Here is a 21,089-nt window from a genome sequence, read left to right as displayed (position 1 = left end):
TCGGATATAATACCGTCGTTGAGGCTTTCCGAAATCAGCGATGATAATTTCGAATACGCGTCATTTATCTTAGTTAATTTATTTTTGTACGATGATAATTTCTCACTCGCGCACGAAGCTATTTTTTTCGCGATTATATTCAAAACACCCGCTATTGTCGTTGTTGACGAGATTATTATTGTTGCTACGATTGGCGCAATTATTGTTATCGCGGATAAAACAATACCCGCACCAACTACCACGGCCGATACCGTGTACACTGCAACATCAATGATAACCAATCTGCGCTGGTATTTATTTATTTTTATCTGATACTCGTCTATTTGTTTTTTTAGCGAATCTTGCCATGATCGCGCAAGATTATATCGATAATCCGATGCGGTCATTTATTATTTATTTATCTAGCCAATTCCTAGTAAATTGGTTTTTATCTAGCTATATTTGAATACTGGAATTTTTTCAACTGGTGGTAGGGGTTTCCCTATTTCGGCAACTGTTGTTCCTGGAGAAATTTCATGCCACGTGGCTAAAAATTCGAAAATTACAAAATAAAACACTTGTCCCGTGGTGGTTCTATCCGGTGGTGTTAATCTGAAAGTTTCAGTATCATTTTTGTTCATAGAAATAACAAAAAATCCAGGATAATATTCACAAATGCCGGATCTGACAGCCGTTACGTTAAATTTCGATTTTCCGGCAAGAATATATATTCGATAAATCCCTTGTATTGGCGCGGTAAAAGAAAAAGAATCATTTTCAGGTGTCCATATAAGATCTTGTGCTCCCAATACAAATGTCACGTTGCAGGATAAATTTTCTGCCACTACCTGATCTGGTATATTAAATTTCGAAAGTTTATCAATTTTTAATTTTGATAATTTTGTTTCCGTATCGAGATGCCTAGATATCAGAGTTTGAGTATTTGTGTTGTACAATGATGTGTCAACTTTTTTTGTTACTAAATTATGTGTCAAAGTGTTTCTCTCGTCGATTCTATTGGTAAGCTCAATTACTCTTTTCAAATCATCGAAAATCTCTTTGATTTTCACATCAGCATTTTGAATCGCTAATTTAAGTTCAGTATTAATTTTTGTAATATCATCACTGATGGATTTTGTTTTCTCGTCGTGTAATGTTTTATCAGTTTTTTGATTCGCTAATTCACGTACCGTTTCAATATCCCTTGTTGTTCTTGTTAATTTTTCGTCAAGAATATCATGTGATGTTTTATCAACTTTTTGCTGCACTAATCCACGTACCGCGTTAATATCATCACTGATGGATTTTGTTTTCTCGTCGTGTAATGTTTTATCAGTTTTTTGATTCGCTAATTCACGTACCGCGTCAACATCCCTTGTTGTTCTTGTTAATTTTTCGTCAAGAATATCATGTGATGTTTTATCAGTTTTTTGTTGTATTAATCCACGTATCGCGTTAATATTAACGTTGATGGTTTTTATTCTCTCGTCATATAATGTTTTATCAACTTTTTGTTGCGCTAATTCACGTACCGTTTCAATATCATTACTGATTTTAGTAATATCCTCGCTGATTTTCTTTGTTTTCTCGTCATGTAATGTTTTATCAACTTTTTGTTGTGCTAATCCACGTACCGCGTTAATATCATCACTGATGGATTTTGTTTTCTCGTCGTGTAATGTTTTATCAACTTTCTGAACCATTGCGGTATTTATCTTTGTGATATCGGCAATAACACCAGTAACATCCTTGGTTGTTTTTGTTAATTTTTCGTCAAGATCATCATGCGATTTTTTATCAACTTTCTGAACTATTGCGGTGTTTATCTTTGTGATATCGGCAATAACACCAGTAACATCCTCAGTTGTTTTTGTTAATTTTTCGTTAAGAATATCATGCGATACTTTATCAACTTTTTGTTGCACTAATCCACGTACCGTGTTAATATCATCGCTAATTTTCTTTGTTTTCTCGTCATGTGATGTTTTATCAACTTTTTGTTGCACTAATCCACGTACCGTTTCAATATCATCGCTAATTTTCTTTGTTTTCTCGTCGTGTAATGTTTTATCAACTTTTTGTTGCACTAATCCACGTACCGTTTCAATATCATCGCTAATGGATTTTATCTCTTTATCGTGTAATGTTTTATCAGTTTTTTGCTGCACTAATCCACGTACCGTTTCAATATCATCGCTAATCTTTTTTGTTAATTTTTTGTCAAGATCGTCGTGTAATGTTTTATCAGTTTTTTGATTCGCTAATTCACGTACCGTGTTAATATCATCGTTAATCTTTTTTGTTAATTTTTTGTCAAGATCATCATGCGATGTTTTATCAGTTTTTAGAAGCAATGCTGCTGATAATTCCTTATCAGATTTTTCTACGGCCGTGATATCTGCTTTTAATGGTAATTTTGCAGCAACATCATTGATGGATTTTGATAACGAATCCGAGAATTGAGTAAGATAATAGTTATATTCGGCCCGCGTAACAATATTTGTTTTTTTTATATTACTAGTTTGTAATCGCCCTTCGGTATCCTCAAATACAACAACCTCGCCGGGATCTATATCCGTCAATGTTATAAGTTTATTAAATTCATCTTTCGTGATAAAATCAGTAATTTCGTGTCGTTTGATAAAATCAATAGTTTCATCTCGCGTAATAAGATTACTAATTTCATTTCGTTTGATAAAATCAATAATTTCATCTTTCGTTATAAAATCAGTAGTTTCATGTCGTTTGGTAAAATCAACAGTTTCATCTCGCGTAATAAAATCAGTAATTTCGTGTCGTTTGATAAAATCAGTAGTTTCATGTCGTTTAATAAAATCAATAATTTCGTGTCGTTTGGTAAAATCAACAGTTTCATCATGCGTGATAAACTTTGTTGTGTCAATAAGTTTTCTAAAGATTGATCTACCATAAATGTCAACCATGATATTTATCTACGGTATATTCAAATAAAATTTTGTGATAAGGGCGAGACGATTTTGAAATTGCATCAAGAACGTTAATTGTCTCCCGGCCGCATATTGGTGGATCCTCTAATGTTTGCGTTGGAAGTGTTGAATACCAAACTGGAAGTTTCAACGAGGAAATATATTTGAAAAATTCGTTTGGCGGCGCTAATCCGTATGAATCGAAATAAATGATTTCGCGAGGATTAATCGCGTACGCAACCCAGTGAGTACCAGGGCCGGAATTTTTATCGAGATTTATTATTCCTGTTTCGGTGGAATTTGGTTTGTTAGGTAGTTGATCTCGCATAAATACGCCTCTGAAAAATTTTATTTTCTTTTTTTTTGCTTCGTTGATTAAATCTAAATTTGAGGTTGGTAGCGCTGAGTTAGACCGGATCCGTACGGGGGTCGTCTTAGGTAAAGGCCGGATCCTTGTCGCGGCATCAACATTGATAGAAGAGAGAAAGGGGAGATAAATCCTCCGTTTTTTAGTTGACCTGGTTGACCTAATATATTGAACAGGGATCCTAAGGGTCCGAAACGTTGCGGCAAAACCCCCATTTGTTGTCCGATCATCATCGGTTTTATAAATCCCATCGCCGCCCTCGCCAAACTCGGCGGAATTTTTCCCCCCCTCTTTTTTTTACGATATCTTCCTCCGACTATCTTTTTTCCTATTGCGGAACCTATTCCTCCAAGTGCACCTAATCCTACTGTCTTTGCAATCGTGGGGACCGCTGCAGCTATCATTGATGGAATAGCGGCCAATAGAGGGAAAATTCCACCTATTTTCACCATATCCCTAATTGCGCCAACTGAGAGATTTACATGAACGCCAGTATTTGCCGATCTAGCTCTGTTAAAGTGTCTGTGTTGACTTTTAGTTAGCGATAGTTTATTAGGTCCACCGTGAAGTTGGTCATTTTTCAGGGTTAAACTTAAACCACGTCGCGCTGTTGTTGCTGCCTGAAGATTTTTTATCTGACCAGGTGTCAGAGTTACACTAACGTGATCGTATGGCATATTATAATCTACTTTATCTAAATTTAGAATTTTCTCACATATTTTCGACGGGCGCATCGATAACTCTCATTCTACCACTAATTCCCTCTAAAATCATTGTTCTATCACTAAGAATTACTGCGATTACTCTTGCCGGGTGACCTGTTGTATCAATTCTAGCTTTGAAATGAATATCGACCACAGATTGTTTTACCAAATCGAGATGTTCCAAAGAAAAGTAATAAATAGGATAATTTTTATTAAAATCAAATTGTGATATTTGCAATCCGGTATCAATATTTTGATCACGACCCATATAACTTAATAATCGACGATACGCGTTAGCTGTCGAATATTTACTATAATCGATAACTATTTCCTCTGCTGGCTCTTGTTGGCCATTTATTCTTAGTGAAACATTTGTCGCTTTGTAATTATCAAATATCATTCTACTTCTTAGCTGTGTATCTCTATCCGAATGTTGAAAAGCGACAAATATATGCCTCGGTGCTGAAACGCCTTGTTGTGACGCAATTCGCCAAGTATAAATTCCATTAATATCAATTCCCTCTGCGGAATCGGTCATTGTTGTTAGCCAGGACATGACCGATTTTCCCCCTTGATTCATAAATGACAATAATTTTTCTTCTTCTATTATTGATGGTGTTATTGCTGGCATCCACATGGTAAATTTATCAAGGACAACTTTACCTTCATCACCGGCTGCTCCAGCTTCTCGCCAGATTGCTCTATTACTACTCACTGGTTCGTCTCGAATAAAAACAATTGTGTGTTTCGCTCCGTAAATAACCTTCCTGAAATGCCTGCAAAATCCAAAAATATGAGATAACGGAATTGCACATGAAAAATTTCGATCATTTTTAGTCAACATTTTTGTTAATGTATCAAATCCAAGATTGTAAGTTGTACTGGGGGCGAGTGCAACCGGTTGTATATCGAGATCGGCTCCGGTTCCATCAAATTTTTTTACTCGATCCAATTTGAGTGGAAAATTATCAGGTAAATCATGAGTATCCTTCGCGAACATCATACTAGGGCCGGCTGATTTAGTAAAATCGTCCGAATATCTGGCCAAACCAATTATCGCCGTTGCTATATCAAGATTGTCCGTGATCGATTCTATTTCTCTTCCGTCTATCATGTAAGTTGCACTTTTGAATAACGACATGATACCGTTGTTGACAAATCCAACTTTGAAATTTTCGGCGTAATTGGTATCATTTGTTCTAATAATTTTTCCAACAAATTCGATATAGGCCTCAGATGGAAGAAAATATCTTGTTGTATCGTGAACTTGAATTTCAATGCGGTTGTTTTGGTTTGGTTTCAGTACCTCATACGAAAAATATTGAAAATCTCTCACTGATGTGTCTCTACCTACTGGCTCGTCCATGTCAAACACTTCATTTGACACTTGTGTGAACATTATTATTAATAATATCGTCTAAAACGAAGACCACTGCCTGAAACAAGATTTGTATTAACAATTCCATTTGCAAGATTTGTCTTAGCAATCTCATTTACAACATTCGCCGTGGCAGCTTCTTGTGCTAGATCATTTAATTTTTTATTTGCTGCGCCGTTTATAGCTTTGCTAATTTCTGGTGGCATTTCACTGGTGATAGGTAATTTGACGGGTTGTTTTTTGCGTATTAAATTTAATATTTTATCTTTGACAAAGTTGAATCCTTTACTAGCTAAATTACCGATACCAGAAATAGCGGTCTCACCAATTTTTCCTATCGCTTTTAATCCTAATTGTTTTACTATTGGTCCAATTTTAGGAATTACTCGAGTAACGAGACTTCCAATAATATCGCCTAATCCATTACCGTGAACGTATTTATATACTGGCAATCGAGAGTTAACTACGCGGACCGGTGTTGGTCTGCGTTGATGTTTGTGAACAATCATATTATTTCAATTGTGTTGTTTTAATCAATGAGTTCGTCAATAAGCTCCTTGTAAATACGAGAATCAATTACACCACCGCGGAATAATCGCTGACAAATATTTGATGCCTCGTTGATTATTTCAGGAGAATTATTTCCGGCTCGTTTTCCTCCGATTAATACTTCGAGACGAGACACGTCGTTGACAACACTGTCGGGACAAATAGTATATCCGCTTCCTGTTTTCGGATCTGGGTCGCTTTCCCAATCTAGCAAATCAACAGATTCCACTATTTTTTTTTCTTTTTTCTTTTGTTCTACTTTTTGTTCTACTTCTCTCCTAAATTCACGAAATTCAGCATCATATTTATATGGAGGGGTTTTACTAGCAAAATATATCAACTCTATCCATTTTTTCTTTCCAGGAAGTTTTCCACTAAAATCAGGGTTTAAATATTTGTCCATATTATCATAATCCGCGGCAATATCAATCGAATTTTCCCCCAGTATGATTTGTCCAAGTATATCACGGGAAAAAATAGTTGTGAGATTTTTATAGAGATCTCTATAAGCGGCAGCGTTTTCAATTTGTTGTTGTTCAAACTGTTGTTGAGTTTGTTCTTCAGTTTGTTGTGGAGTTGGTTGTTCTTCAGTTTGTTGTGGTGTTGGTTGTTCTTCAGTTTGTTGTGGTGTTGGTTGTTGAATTTGTGATATTCCCGTTTTTTTATCTTCTTTTCTTTTATTTACAGCATCCATAAATTTAATATAAAAAGGATCAGTTTTTTTTGCAAAGGGTAAATTTAATTTAGCTCGAAATAAATTATTATACCAAATTGATCGAGTTTTAGTTTTTTTCAATCCCTCCTCCGTCAAAAATGTATTTCTATAGTCAAAAGAATCTTCTGCAAAAACACCAAATAAATTAAAATCTGAACCAAAAAATTCAAATTGTTTTTGTATTGCGTTCCAGCCATTTTCGGTAAATTTATCTTTTATTATATCCCTGGGTTCCCGTGTATCTTCTTCTTCTTCTTCTTCTTGTGCTTGCGCTTGTGTTGGCGGTTGTACTTGTGCTTGCGCTTGCGCTTGTGCTGGCGGTTGTACTTGTGCTTGCGCTTGCGCTTGTGCTGGCGGTTGTACTTGTGCTTGCACTCGCGATCGTTGTGTTTGTACTATTCGCTCTGGCAAAAATCGAGTGTGTTGTTCGATATCTCTCGTCATAGGAATAAGCCCAAGTTCTCTAAGTTTCTTGTCTTCTTTTTTACTACCATATGCGACTTGTTCGATCATTCCAGTAACTGGACTCAACAACTTTGACGATATTTCACCAATATGATGTTGCTCGTCGTCGTATTCACGAACCTTTTTCTTAAATAATTGTTTTGTCGGAATAAGTTTCCTTACTGCAGCTAATTGCTCTCGCGCTAATCTAGCCGAGTGAGGCTCTCCAACTCTACTAGTTTTTTTACTCATCTTATTTTCAATGATATTGTTTTATTGTGAAATAAAATTAGCATCTGCAACCCAAATTCAATTATGGCAAATAAATTTTACAATACCCCCCCCAAAAAAGCTGCCATTTTTTTTATGTCCGAAAATGCAATTTGGGGGGGAATTTTTCGGATTATTTTTCGTAGGAGGCTTTATTTTTGAAATCTGAGGGTTCTACGGAAATTATTTGTCTGGAAGGCTTAATTTCGTCTGTGCCACCTGGTCTGTAGAACTTCCCTGTGAATTGTCTTGTTAGATGCTGCAATGTCTTTATCCAGGCTGGGAACTTCTGCAAGGTAGGTTGTCTAAGTGTGTGTGCTAGGTATCTAAGCATGTGTAGTACCAGTGGGAGAAGGATGCCGACAACAATTTTCTGAAAATCCTTCAAGGTCATTTGATCTCGCATTTTGCACAAGAGATGGTTAAAGATATCCATTAAGGCTCCAATATTTACAAGTGCAAATGGCTTAGTTTAGTTTACTGCCCATAAATGTTTACAAACCCTATAACTATATAAATGTATATGCATCTGGATGTCAGTGATGAAGGAACTACCCAATCCAATTAAATATCAGTGATGAAGGAACTACCCAATCCAAATAAATATCAGTGATGAAGGAACTACCCAATCCATTTATATATTAGTGATGAAGAACTACCCAATCCAATTAAATATCAGCAATGAAGGAACTACCCAAGCCATATAAATATCAGTGATGAAGGGACTACCCAATCCAATTAAATATGTTCACATAACTGCTCAAGACAATTGGATAATTTTCACAGTAAATGTGGCACTACTAGAAAAAGGCTGATGGTTATGACAATTAGATATACACGTCTCCCTCGATAACTCGCGCACAACGGGGTCCACAAACACAGACTGCACTTTCAAGTCTGTAAGTCACTACAGTTTCATAGTTACTGTAGATCCTACAACAGCACTATAGGCACATGTCAAGGCATTGGTTGCAAGCCTCAAGGAAAGGATGAGTTTTGAATCATTTAGATTACAATACATCATTTCCGTTACTGTATACCCTGCACATGTTTATAAATTTTGTAAATATTATTGCAGCAATCTCTATAATCTTAGCCAACTGTGGCACTAGACAAAAGGACGGTTGTTCATCCGCATCAACGGCTTCTACAGACTCTGATCTTAAAGGGTAGTTATTCTGAGCTAACATCAAGTCCACATACATCACTGAGACAGTGTTATCACATGCTTTATAACCCTAAGATATTATGCCAGGAGTTGATTAAAAATTTAAATCTAAAATTAACATGTAATCAAAATTTCTGGAATTTGGAAATCAGCAGTTTTCTCCTCAACAAAAGGGAATCTGGAAATGTTTCAAAAGTGTAAATACTTTATATAGTACCTCAAACTAAATACATGTTGTAATATCCCTATATTTACTCAAGTGAATGAAAAAGAGAGTAAAAACGTGTATCCCATGTATTTTTAATCTAGAATAATTTGGTGGTAAATTATCCACAACTGTATTTTAGAATCCAACTTTCACTGATTTAATCCATAATAAAAATATAATCCATACAAATTAAAGACTAAATTTGCGTTCCTTTCACTGCTTAAATGGTACATGTTTTTTTACCTGAAAATTGAGTAGCAAAATTAAAAGTGGAATCAATACTGAACAACACTCCTCAAGAATACAGAGGGGTTAATCCATGTTTATCAGTCCATAGGTTGGCGCTAACAATAGTCAAATTATACCTCTTAACCTGGTGATCACACATTATTAAAATTACATGTCCAGTGTTTGAAATGTTAATTTCCAAAAGGTGCTTATGTTTATCCCCTCTTGCATAAACATAGCAACTATATGGTTCTGCAGCACAAGATACCACAGGGCTTAACTGCATATGAAAAGAAATGAAAATGTAACTTTACTTTTAAACTTTACATATTTTAATTTGGCCTGTTATTCTGCCTTTTCTACATATAATTTCAAAATACTGCTAAGAGGGGGCAGCTGACCCGCAAGCAGACAGACATTCTAACCGCTTAGGCCACTGGAGCAGTGCCTAGTGAAGTGAAAGAGTGTACTAGCATTAATGATGTCATATGAAAGGAGTGCTATGCCAGATATCTAATTACTTCCTATGTATTATGATAATGGTGGAATTGCTAGCATATGACAGATAATCAAATTCTACTTCCAACTGTCACAAACATAAAATAAATGAATGCAAACTTTTCCATATTTTTAAGCAAATTCTCTAAAACTCAATGACTTTCAAAGACCTCTGAAATATCAATGCCTTTCATGACCTTGAATTGAGATGTTCATTTCTCGATAACCTTCAATGACCTTTAATGACCATGCAGACCCTGTTCATAGCATATTTTTTTATGTAAGCAGTGTTGTGACTCCTGAAAATGGTCAGTTCCTCATTCAGTCACTTTACTGGTGCAATCATAAGGGTCACTGGCCACATATTTGCATTTGTTATGTATGCACACCATGAAAATGTTTAGACTTAAAAATCCGCTTTATTAAATGAAAAATTAATTGGCAATATACGTAAACAATCGGTAGTTTCCATGTGGCCAAAATGGATAAGACGTACATTTATCCCTTCTATTCAGCCTAACCAATGAAGTGTTTAATTTCCCCGTGTAAATGTCAATGTGATATATCTTATGATCATGCTTTTGTACAACAAATATGGTGCACTGTGTTGCATATCGATGCAACTAAAAGAGGGATGATGGGACAAAAGGGTTCTTTCTTTTTCTGAAAGACCCTGTTTACCAGAAAAAATGTGGACTGAAGCTGTGGGATCAAATAGGGTGAGGGATGGAAAAGTTATACCATTTATGCCAAAAGCATCATACCGCTTGTGCACATGCCATTTTGAGAACAGCTGCTTTATGCATCCTCCTTCAGTGAGCTAATCCATTGGTGTACAAATGAAATCGAATTTGTTAAAGACAGCAGTGCCTTCAATTTTCCCTGAGAATGTCAAATATAAGAAAAAATCCCTTCCATCTAGTCTTATTTTTATCTAATGATCCGCTAAAACCAGTAATCCTTCCCCTCTTCATTCTCTGCTGAATAAATTTGTCCACCACATGTGAATGTTGTTGTTACCAGATTAGTCACTAACTAAATTTGTTGAATGTATCACAGCACTACTTCTGGAGCACTTGCAAAAAGGAACAGAATTACAAGTGACTTCAGTGACTGAATTAAGAAGTGGCACACATTAATTCTAAAGTTAATATTCTGAAAGATCTTGAAACCTAAGGTCCTAATTATTTAAAAGAATGGTTAATGTCAGATAGTTTTATTTAGCAACCATTTCCTTCCTTCCAAACTTTAGCTCATCTAGCAGGCAAGTATATACAGCATAATTTTTTCTAAGTTTTAGACCTGAAGTTTTAATTAGCTACAGGTCAACAGTTTTCTGCAGTTAATCATAGCAGTTTACTATAGGCATGGCAATGAGATTCTACATGGATACAGAGTATCAACTGAAGACATGGTAACATGGGTTGAAAATATGAAAAATGTTAAGGTTAGTAAAAAATATTTAGATGACTCCGTAAGTAATCCTGTAAATGTGTGACTGTTCAGTCTGCTTTAATTTTCCAATGTTTCATTTATATTAATGCAATGTAGTAAATATATACATGCCAGACTTAGTAGCTGGACCAATATTTGGTTTAGGCAGACCTGGGCAGAGTAGGGTCATGCAGGCATTGCACCAGTGAGTCCTGAATACAATGAATTACCTGTTTGATTCATACTGACATGGACTGTGCAGGGTCCTGCTTGGACCAGCAAATCCTGAACACAATGAATTACCTGTTTGGATTCTAACATTTTCTGGATGACTGGGATGGAAAAGGCTGCCGTCTTTCCTGAGCCAGTGCGGGCTCGAGCAAGCACATCCTTTCCTTCAAGTGCTAATGGAATAGCTCGTTCCTGTATTGGTGTTGGGCTAGACCATCCAAGTTTAGAAATTGCCTAAAAATAGAGACAGCGAGACAAATCTATTCATTTTCATGTTCCAGATACAGTAGAACCTCTTTTGAAAGACCACCCCTTCTGCTAAGTAAGTATGGTCTCTCAAGACAGGTGACCTCTCATAACAGGTCATAAAACTATATAATCAATAAATCTGTACATTGATATGTTCTTTCAAGACAGGTTTAACTGTGTTCCAAGGGGTATCAAAAGATATATATACTTTATGTATCCCATAAGAGCCTATACATTGCCACCAATGGAAAGATATTGGCAAGTTTTCTTACTTGCCCACACTGGCATTTTTTTAACTCAAGGTGTAAATCCGATGATAAAAATATTAATAATTGATTCATTACACTAAATTAAAACCGCTTTGGCTTTTTACATTATGATAAAAGAAGTCATTGTTAGGAAGATACAACTCTATTCTTGTCACTGTACCTTTACATTTTAATTCATCTTGGTAATTTCTTTATCAATAACACCAATATGATTTTGTCTTATTTAATTTATTTTATTCAGCGAAGTGAAATGTCCTAATTCTAGTACCAGACATCAGTTTTAGATGTGATGTTCCTTTTCCTGGCTAATGTTTGAACCATAATACACTGAGAATTCCACTTGTTTCCAAATGCATGTGCTTTTATTGGCAACTGCTGTGCATTGTAGTTGGTAAAATTCTCCTGGTCAACATAGGATGACGGCATTAATAAGTTGCAGAATTTCCAATTTTTTTCAAGAGAGATTAAATTTTGAATAGTGCTTGACAATGATCTCACTGCCTCACATGAGATCGCTGTATACTAGAAAAAATGTTTCACAAATCACAATCAAATCTGTACATGTGAAAGTTTAAAACCGTATTTTTTTGTTTTGCACAATGTTATTTGGCAGGTATGTAGCCAGTGTAACAGAGGAAAAAACAGCCCATTTTTACCAGACCCAGATAATAAATGGGCGCTCTACCAACGTATCTGATACAAAGTGGCAGATTTCGCAAGAATTATCTGGCGTGTGTACATAGGTGAGATGTCAATGATCAGTAAAGACAAGTACCTCAGACTACTTGGCCACCTGGAAATTAGCAACAAAAGTTATTACAAGGCATAACACTTTTTTTTCTAATTTTGTCTACCTTTATTTTTTAAGTGAAAATCAACACAAAGGTGAAAATCAACCCAAAAATCTACATTTTATTCCTTTGAAAATTAACTCTCTATATTGAAAAACAAGGAGAGTTGGGGTGAATGTCAGGAAATCACAGCACAGTGAACTGAACTTCTGAGGTTGTTAGGCAAAGTGACAGATGGTGGGCGACTATTATGCCCAAATCACCCCCTACCCCAAACATGATCACTTTAAATTATATAGCCTCAACTCAACAGAGAACCATATCTATACATAGACAATAACAAAGTCTTCAGAGAAAATGGATGTCTCATAACTGGTTGTCAAAGATCCACTCAGAAAGGTAAAACTACGAGTTCAGTTCATCAGACGTTTAGGAATTTCAGTACTGTTTATAGGTAGTAGATACATATCCTCAGGTCCTGACACTTGGAATTTTAAATGTGACCCTTTTTTGCTGCATGGAAATTCCAACCTGTGCATTTTTACCACAAATATTGAACTTGGGCCAGAGTATTTCTCTTAATTACCCTATATTCACCTATGGCATAATTTCCTATTGAGTATGCACTGTCCATAACAAATTTACTGTATGCTGTATGTATGCATTACATTTCTGTATCAGTGTTTCTCTTTCTAATTATGTACAACCGTGTGCACTTAGCATAGTATACAGATATGGATTATGTTAACATATTATATGTGTAATTTATTTTTTACTCTTCACTATCTATAATATATTGGTCAATTGCTGTTATGTCCCAAGAGCTATAGTCTGGTGTTTTGTCATTGTCCTCTTAGCTTCAATAGGTCAAATTATCAGGGATCTTTTCATGATGGTTTAGGGTACTATTTTGAAGATAAGAACTACCCTCAGTTGCAAATAAATTTTATTTTCCAATGTAATTCTGTCATGGAATTGTATAAATTCTTTTATTTACTGAATACATGAACTCTAGTTTCATTTTTTGTGTACAATGATACCCGAAGGTGATTTATGTATACTGTGTCGTATTTTGAAATACTGAGCTCGGTTCATCCCATGCCACACGTGCTCTCGATGGGATGAACCGAATGGCTACAATGCACAGACTATGTATATAAATACCTCACTGTATGTACATTTCTTTACAACATGGATAAGTCTTGTCAGCTAACAGTCTGCTTTAAGGATGTGCACATCATCAGCTGTAGAGGTAAGTTTATCAATTTCTAGTCTGTAAGTAATAACTACTGTATTACCATGTTTATTTTTGTATGTTTGCTATGTAGCTTTGGTTTACGCAGCATAATGCATGTATTTCCATTCTTGTTTGTGACTTAGCAAGGGATATATATTAGTAATATAAAGCTACATTTTTAAGAAATGTTTAATATAGTAGGATTCTTATCGAGCAGGGTTAGGTTTATTTTTGAACCTGTCATTTTGTAATTGTGCTGATAATGAAATCTATATAACTTACAGTGTATAATGTCATTACGTTATTATGTCCGTGTCATGTACAGTACACGGTATTGGATATATTTTCAGCTGTCTAATGTTTGGGGTGTCCGGAGGGTCTAATGTCCAGGGTGCCCAATGTCTGGAGTGTCTAGAGTGACCAGAGCGTTCAAAGTTGTCAGTGATCCGGGTCAACATGGTGCAAGCTGTAAAGCCAACCAAAGAAATTAAATGTAGCAGCCATGGAGCTGAAACAAAGTCTATTGATGACGGAGTGTATCTCCTTACATGTTTGTTAGCCGTGGACTAATTTTGGGCTTCGTAAAACCCAGTGTATCTTTCGGGACTGTAAATTTAAGTTGTATATCTGTCTCTTTCTTATCACCATAATTTCACTACCTGAGTGAATTCATTTTACTACATGAGTAAAATTATACAGTGTTTACTACTATATTGTCAAATCGTTGTGAACCATTCACCCCATGTCTTTGTATTTGCTAAACTAATTTATATGTATTTTTCATCATTATGTCTGTGTGTTCTTATGTTAATTAAATACAATATTTGGATTATATACACACACATATTCATAATTAATTGCTCATTCAAGTCATCTATTATTAAACACTGTATTTATATCATTGTCAAAAGTGTTCTGTTGTGAATCCGAAAATCCCACCCGGTTATCTTGTTACAAATTCTCCAAGGGTCCCTGTTCAGTTTGGTGTACAAAACCTGGGACTTGTGCAAGTGGGTACAGGCTTGATTTTGACCATCATTATGTGCTGTTTTGGACTGTGTAAAATGATACATTTCATCTTAAATGTGACAAATACAATTGTACAAAATATCATATTTCTCATTATTGTTTAAACATATTTTATTGACATAAATGCTAACAAACTGGGCCAGAATACAAGTTTTCACAACTTAGCCCAGGGAGAAGTGAGAGCTCAACAGGTAGAAGTGGATGTGAAGCAAAAAACACAATATATATATATATATATATATATATATATATATATATATATATATATATATATATATATATTCTTATATTTTCTCTTATTTAAATTAAGCCCTCTATTTCCCAGTAATACTGGCAGTATTCATATTTACATTAACTTTGGATTTAAGGAATACTTTATTTTCAAGATGGGAATGCCAAAAATCAGTTAATAGGATAAGTATCTTGAATGAAATGAATCTATATAAACACTTTCTTCAACATTAATATATTTTTATTTGTTTTGTTAAAGAAACATGCTTCAACTTAATCCGATGTTGCCATTCCTGCTTTCCACCTCATTCAAGCCCATTGAAATGTTGGTCAACTGAATTTGAAAACACATCCATTTGCTTGTTTGAGAATTCCAATTTATTAGAAAGAAAAGGGCATCCAAGTAAGTCCGACTAAAGCAACATTAATTTGTGGAAAAGAGTGAGATATGCTGCCAGGTGTGTGAAATATTCCTGAACATTTTTCCTCTCGTCCCCTGTCAGTTGACCAGGGAACAAGCTACACAATGCCATTATTTAGTCCGTTAGTCCTACAGGTAAGACCGTGATGCTGATATTGATGTTTTGGATGTCAGGGTCTTACTGCCTAACTAACAGAGCTGTGTAATGTGTCTTAAAGTAGACTAACATCGTTAACTAAAGGCAAATTTTCTGGAATATCTCACACAACTGGCAACTAAAATAATGGCATTTTTCTACAAAGTAAAGTCATAACGTTTGTCAGACTTTACTTACTCTGTCTTTTCTCTAATAAATTCAATTTCTCACAAAAGAAATGGACCCGTTTTCAAGTTTCGTTGGCCTATATTTCAGTTGACTGGAAAGCAATGAAAGCTGGGAATGCCGAAATCAGGTTAAGTTAATATTCTTCTTTAACGATTTATTTAAAAATATATTATGCCTATTGGAACTGTAAAGTAACGTTTCGTTCAAGAAACATATCCGCCACATGAACCTAAACATACTTTGGCATACCTCGACTACCATTACATTGCAACAAATTCAAATGTATGTCAACGGAACATGAAAATTGCGTCCATTTGCTAGTGTCACATTTTCATTCATCCAGGATAAAGACAACACAGTAAGTATATTAATTACACATAAATTAGTGGCAGAGTATCGATATATGCTGCCAAATGTGAGATATTCCTGAAACTTTGACTACTCGTTCCGATGTCAACGACATTGGTACACGTTATACAAGGCCCTTATTTGGAAAGTAAGACATAGCACTTAAACAAAACTAACATGTGCTATGTCTTACACTGTAGGACTATTTAGTTCGTAAGACGTGGTATCACTCCCGACACGAATATTAGCGGATACGTCCTGTAATCTAACGGCAGTAATTAGCCGAGACGATAAATCAAATTTTGAATGCTCCCTAATTATATAAACGTTCTGCATCTTTAATACGCGAATATTAATAATTCATCATTATTGTCCATATACGTTGGGTAGCTGTAAATGTTTGCTAACATAATGGCAAAGTTCGGAATACAAATCGAGACATAAACCGATTAATTACTGGTCCGAATCATAGCAAAGTAACTCATTATGCAACCGTTTTATTTCATTTTACCAGAACCAATAAAGAAAAGTGACGGATAACCTTTAGTATTCTATCATCCAACCCCATTTCATGAAATTGTAAAAATTCTACTTCTTCACTCTCGTCTTCCATGGTGTTTGTTTTTACCGGAAGTGCGGGCCATGCGCTCATCCGGGACTTTAAGTTTACTCCAGTTTATATGGTACGTTTTCAGGTCAGCCTAATTTAAACGGAAGATCCAAGTATGCCGAAATGATCGTCAATGAGTGCTATTCAGGAAAGAACTTCAATAGCGACTGATTGAATGTAAGTATTTTCTACTCCTTTAAATATTTTTCAGATTAAAATTTGATTAAGAAAATGTGTGCAGATAAAGTGAAAGACTTACCAAATAAATTAAAAAAGAACAAAATGTAAATCGTTTTTATCCATGAATATTAATGCAAAACAGTTCAGCGCCCAAGGGAACATAGATAAATAATGTTTTTAATGTCAACGATTTTTAAGTCGAAAGACCTTCCAATGTCACAAAGTCACATACAAAAACTTGAATAAAAACGTATTAGCGTGTAGAAAACAAACGCTGATATTATATGAATTATTGAGACTTAATTGATTAAATCAAAACGTATCTGATACAGAAATCAATATTAAATCGTGTTTTGAACGGAAAAGGTGATAAAGAATGCATGTATGTTCGTTCCAATTTGGTTATTAATCCTCGGAGTGACCTGTAAAATGAGAATTAAAAAAAAATATGCGTCCTCAACGTTTACATTTTTAAACCAAAACATAATTAATAAGAGCATGTTATCAACCTATAAAGTAAACATGCGTGTAAAGTTTGTTTTTTTAACCTCGAAACCATAAATAAGCGGGCCTTCAACTATGATTTTTCTAAAAATGAAAATGATAATTTCCTTGGTGTGTTAATGAATTTTGTAGAACTTCTGATCTATGAACCAACAACCTAGTCAAATCTTACCTAAATCGACAATTATCCTGATACCTTTCCCAGGAAAAACCCGAAGACAGTTGACGATAATGTTCCGTGTCGTCGAAGAGAAGAGTTATCCACTTGAGCAATTATGAAGAGAACATGCTCCACCTACAACCAGAACCATCTACCTCTATATCCACACCGCCATCAAAACCGTAGTGCGTACAGATCATTTTCACGTTAGTAGTGTATGGGGGCATTATGGCCTCAAGATTTATAGCCTCGCGTAGACTTCTACGTTAAAAACGGGTCCCGGAACTATAGCCTCAAACTGGAATTAAACATGGGCCTGTTAGACTCAATAAGAATTAACTTTACGGTAGTGGACACTGGCAACAACGTTGCAAGTGGCTGACCTGAATATGTGCTAACATAGGTAGAGACAAATACAGTAGAGACATAGACATATATAACACATACAAAGATTGATGAACATAAATATATAAAACATAAAATATAAAATCGACTAGAACATTTTAGGCAAGAGAGCATATCGTTTCAAGATATATGAGTGACCCTGAAAAGGGCCGTTGTTTTTTTTTATATTAACATCATTCATTTAACGTAGAGGGCATCGCAAAGGTCTTCTTCTCTACTTCAAACTTCATCTGACTTCTAGTCCATAGATGATGACTCGCTTCAGACAGCCTTGTCTCTCCACATATATCGTTCGTTTTCAAACGGTCGTATCGGTGATCTTGATGATGATTTGACATACCTGGTAAGTCCGTGCGGAACAGCAACGACGATATGAGGGTAGATTATTCTACGTTAGTCCACATCTGGTCGTGAGAACAGGTGAAGGGAATGAAGTGAATCGGGGTTATTCATAGTGGAAGAGCGGATCGAAACGGATTGAGTATTTTAACCAATGCTAACACGCATTACAAAATGTAGTAAAGAGCGAAGCCTGTCTTCCAATCCGAGGAGAGCTACCTGTGACGTCACATTCCCTATCTAGTGAATCAATGCGACATTGTTTGGAAACATGATGGAAACAATGAAGGCGATGAATTGTGGTACACCGGCCACGGAGACGAGAAGTTACGGTATATCAGCGGCTACCAAAGTCAACACGGTCCTACCCTCAGAAGAAACCGATCTTAATTGGGATTTAGTGGATTTTCTCTCTTCTTCGCAATAATTTGTTCCGGCAACAGCACCTTCACCAACGTCGCCTTCATTACCACACGTCAAGGATTTTAAACAGAGACAGAAAGAAGAATTGGATAAATGCTTGCAGAGCAGAAAGAAGGAGAACAAGCTTTTCTCCTTCAACAGCAGCAGTTAGAACAAGAAGAGGAAAGAAGAGGGAAAGGACAGGAAGAAGAAGAAGAAGTAACAGAGAAGAAACAAGGTTTATGAGAGAAGTAGGAAAGTGAAAGTAAACGGTGACGGTACTCTTAACCATTTTGGCAGAGTTAAGGAATCTGAAACAAATGTATCAGACTTCTTTAATACGGCACAAGAGAAAAAGACCTTCCCGAGCCAAACAGCTCAGTCTTGTTACTACGCATGAGATACCAGCCCTAGTGATTTCTACCAAATCATCGACAGGAGCAAGTCCGGAAGTATGCCTTGGCCGTGGCAAAGGTTTAAGACAGTTAAAGCTCATTGCTTCCCGCTCCTAAGCTAATTTGTTTGTTTGTTATTGTTTTCAAAGAAAAAACACCCAACGTTCCTTTCCAGGGCCACCCACCTTTCTCGAAAACAGATGCTAGCCATTTTGCCAAAATCAATTAAAACTTTAAATCCCTTTTTTGGCCTCAATGATGAACTGGTGTGAGTGTGCGAGTGTACGTCGTTATTCTAAAACGTCAAAACCAAGAGACACTTACGGTTTCTTTCTGTTATATTCTGGTACAAATTTTACAATCCAATTCACACCACAACACTTAAAAAGTTCATGGACGTCTTCTGTGTCTTTGTTTACTTTCTCTGTTATTTTTATAATAAATTTTGGAGAGTACCTATTCTTCCTGTTCGGAACCCCTCTCTTCCTATTCCTTCTGTTGTTTCTTTTGACAGGCTGGACACTCTGTAGCCCAATATCCTTTCTTCTGACAGATATAGCAATTATCTTTACTTTTATCTCGAAAGGAAGGGAGTAGTCCGTCTGATTCTCTGAAGAAAATTTCGTATGACAGCTCGCAAAGCTCTGATCATAAGTTTGATCTGTATTGGCTCTTCAATCGTTCTGGTAGGTTTGAAAGTGAAATAAATAATGCGAGGGAAGACACTGGCCTGACATTGATATAAGGACCCATAGCATTTAAAATGTAGCCATTTGACTGTTTGCAGTCAAGATGAAACGATCGCATCATTTCGTGGAGAAAGGAGAGGAAAGAAAGAAACAGAAACGTGACCTATCGCCTCGCACAACGCAGAAAATTGTTATTGGTGGACAATCTTCGTAGCATAAAGTGTGGCCTCGTCCAATTACCAATCTTCAAGACCACACGTGTTTACCCCCTGCCATTGTGGTGGGGCGAACGTATGCCGACAAAAACGACACGGCAGAATGAAAAAGAACCTGGAATATTATTCGACAATCGGACCGAGCCAAACAACGAAGAGAAGAGAACTCCTGTTATAGCAAGCGGGGCTATCCAAAGACACACTTATGGCACACATCGACGAAACGTGAAGCCAAGAGGACATCGAACATTACGGATATTGTCATCACTATGCCACGGTGATTTCTTACAATTTCATGGGTACGATGGGCGATTTCTTCTCAGATACTATACGTAACAAAGCACCGAACGTCCGAACGGACCCAGAGTCATTTCCATGTAAGTGCGACAAGTGCAGTTTAAAGATTCGATGATTTACTTGGCCATTCCATCGAACCGAATGCCTAAAACTTTTCAAATGACATAAATGGCCAAACACTATTTTCAATACTTTCGATAATTGTTCATGGAGCTATCAGGGATCGATCCTTTGAAAGAAGCCTGTACCATTGCCAAAGTGTGCTCCTTAGTGTACCACCAATGATTCATGTCCGAAAACACACTGGCTGTCATAACCCCTCAAAGGACGAATTTGTCAAACGTCAATACTCGGTCAAAGCCCGACGCTTACTCCATTACCTGTGCGACAAGGAAGACAAATGGATCAAACATGACCGAAACGGAGGAGGATAAACGACCATCGGAAGGTATTTGGTTGATGGTTGGGACTTTGAAAACCTCAAGATCATGTACGCATGTAGCGGGTGCGTATTTCACTGATGACCCCTCTGCTACCATCAACGTGACACACAATCAGTTTTTACAACGGACTAAGGAAGAGCTGTACCAGGTTACTTGTCAGCGGTGCTTGAAGTTAGAACAGCAAGGAACCAACGGGACACTTTGTACGGAGGTCGGAAGAATGTCACCTGTTTGCTGTACACCACCGACGAGGAGAAAGGAGAAGAAATCAAATGCTTGGACGTGTGTTCGCTGTATCCTTAAGTGTGCAAATTTTGTCACTTAACCGCAGGGCACCCGCAATTGCTGACCGAACATATCGACCTGAACAACATTCAACAATACGAAGGATTGATTAAGTGCAAAGTCTTGCCTCCCATGGAGTTGTACGGT

The 21,089-nt window shown here is 36.3% G+C and overlaps 1 protein-coding gene across 2 annotated transcripts in view; it reads right to left on the bottom strand.

Annotated features, from left to right (window-relative positions):
- LOC149795749 (putative ATP-dependent RNA helicase DDX56) overlaps positions 1-16,677 on the bottom strand; it is a 78,341-nt gene extending 61,664 nt beyond the window's left edge. For both annotated transcript variants that reach the window (XM_089965662.1, XM_089965663.1), the window contains exons 1-2: positions 16,560-16,677; positions 11,191-11,352 (exon numbers count right to left, since the gene is read on the bottom strand). In XM_089965662.1, the coding sequence (XP_089821788.1) occupies positions 11,191-11,352; positions 16,560-16,670 (273 nt within the window). In that variant the 5' untranslated portion in view covers positions 16,671-16,677. The remainder of the gene's footprint in view (positions 1-11,190; positions 11,353-16,559) is intronic.
- Positions 16,678-21,089: the final 4,412 nt, after the last annotated feature.

The sequence above is a fragment of the Sinohyriopsis cumingii genome, chromosome 7, assembly GCF_028554795.1.
Source record: "Sinohyriopsis cumingii isolate HCF-2022 chromosome 7, ASM2855479v2, whole genome shotgun sequence".
Lineage (NCBI taxonomy): Eukaryota > Metazoa > Mollusca > Bivalvia > Unionida > Unionidae > Sinohyriopsis > Sinohyriopsis cumingii.
Note: the sequence above shows the minus strand (reverse complement) of the source record. Positions and strands in the feature narration are given on the sequence as shown.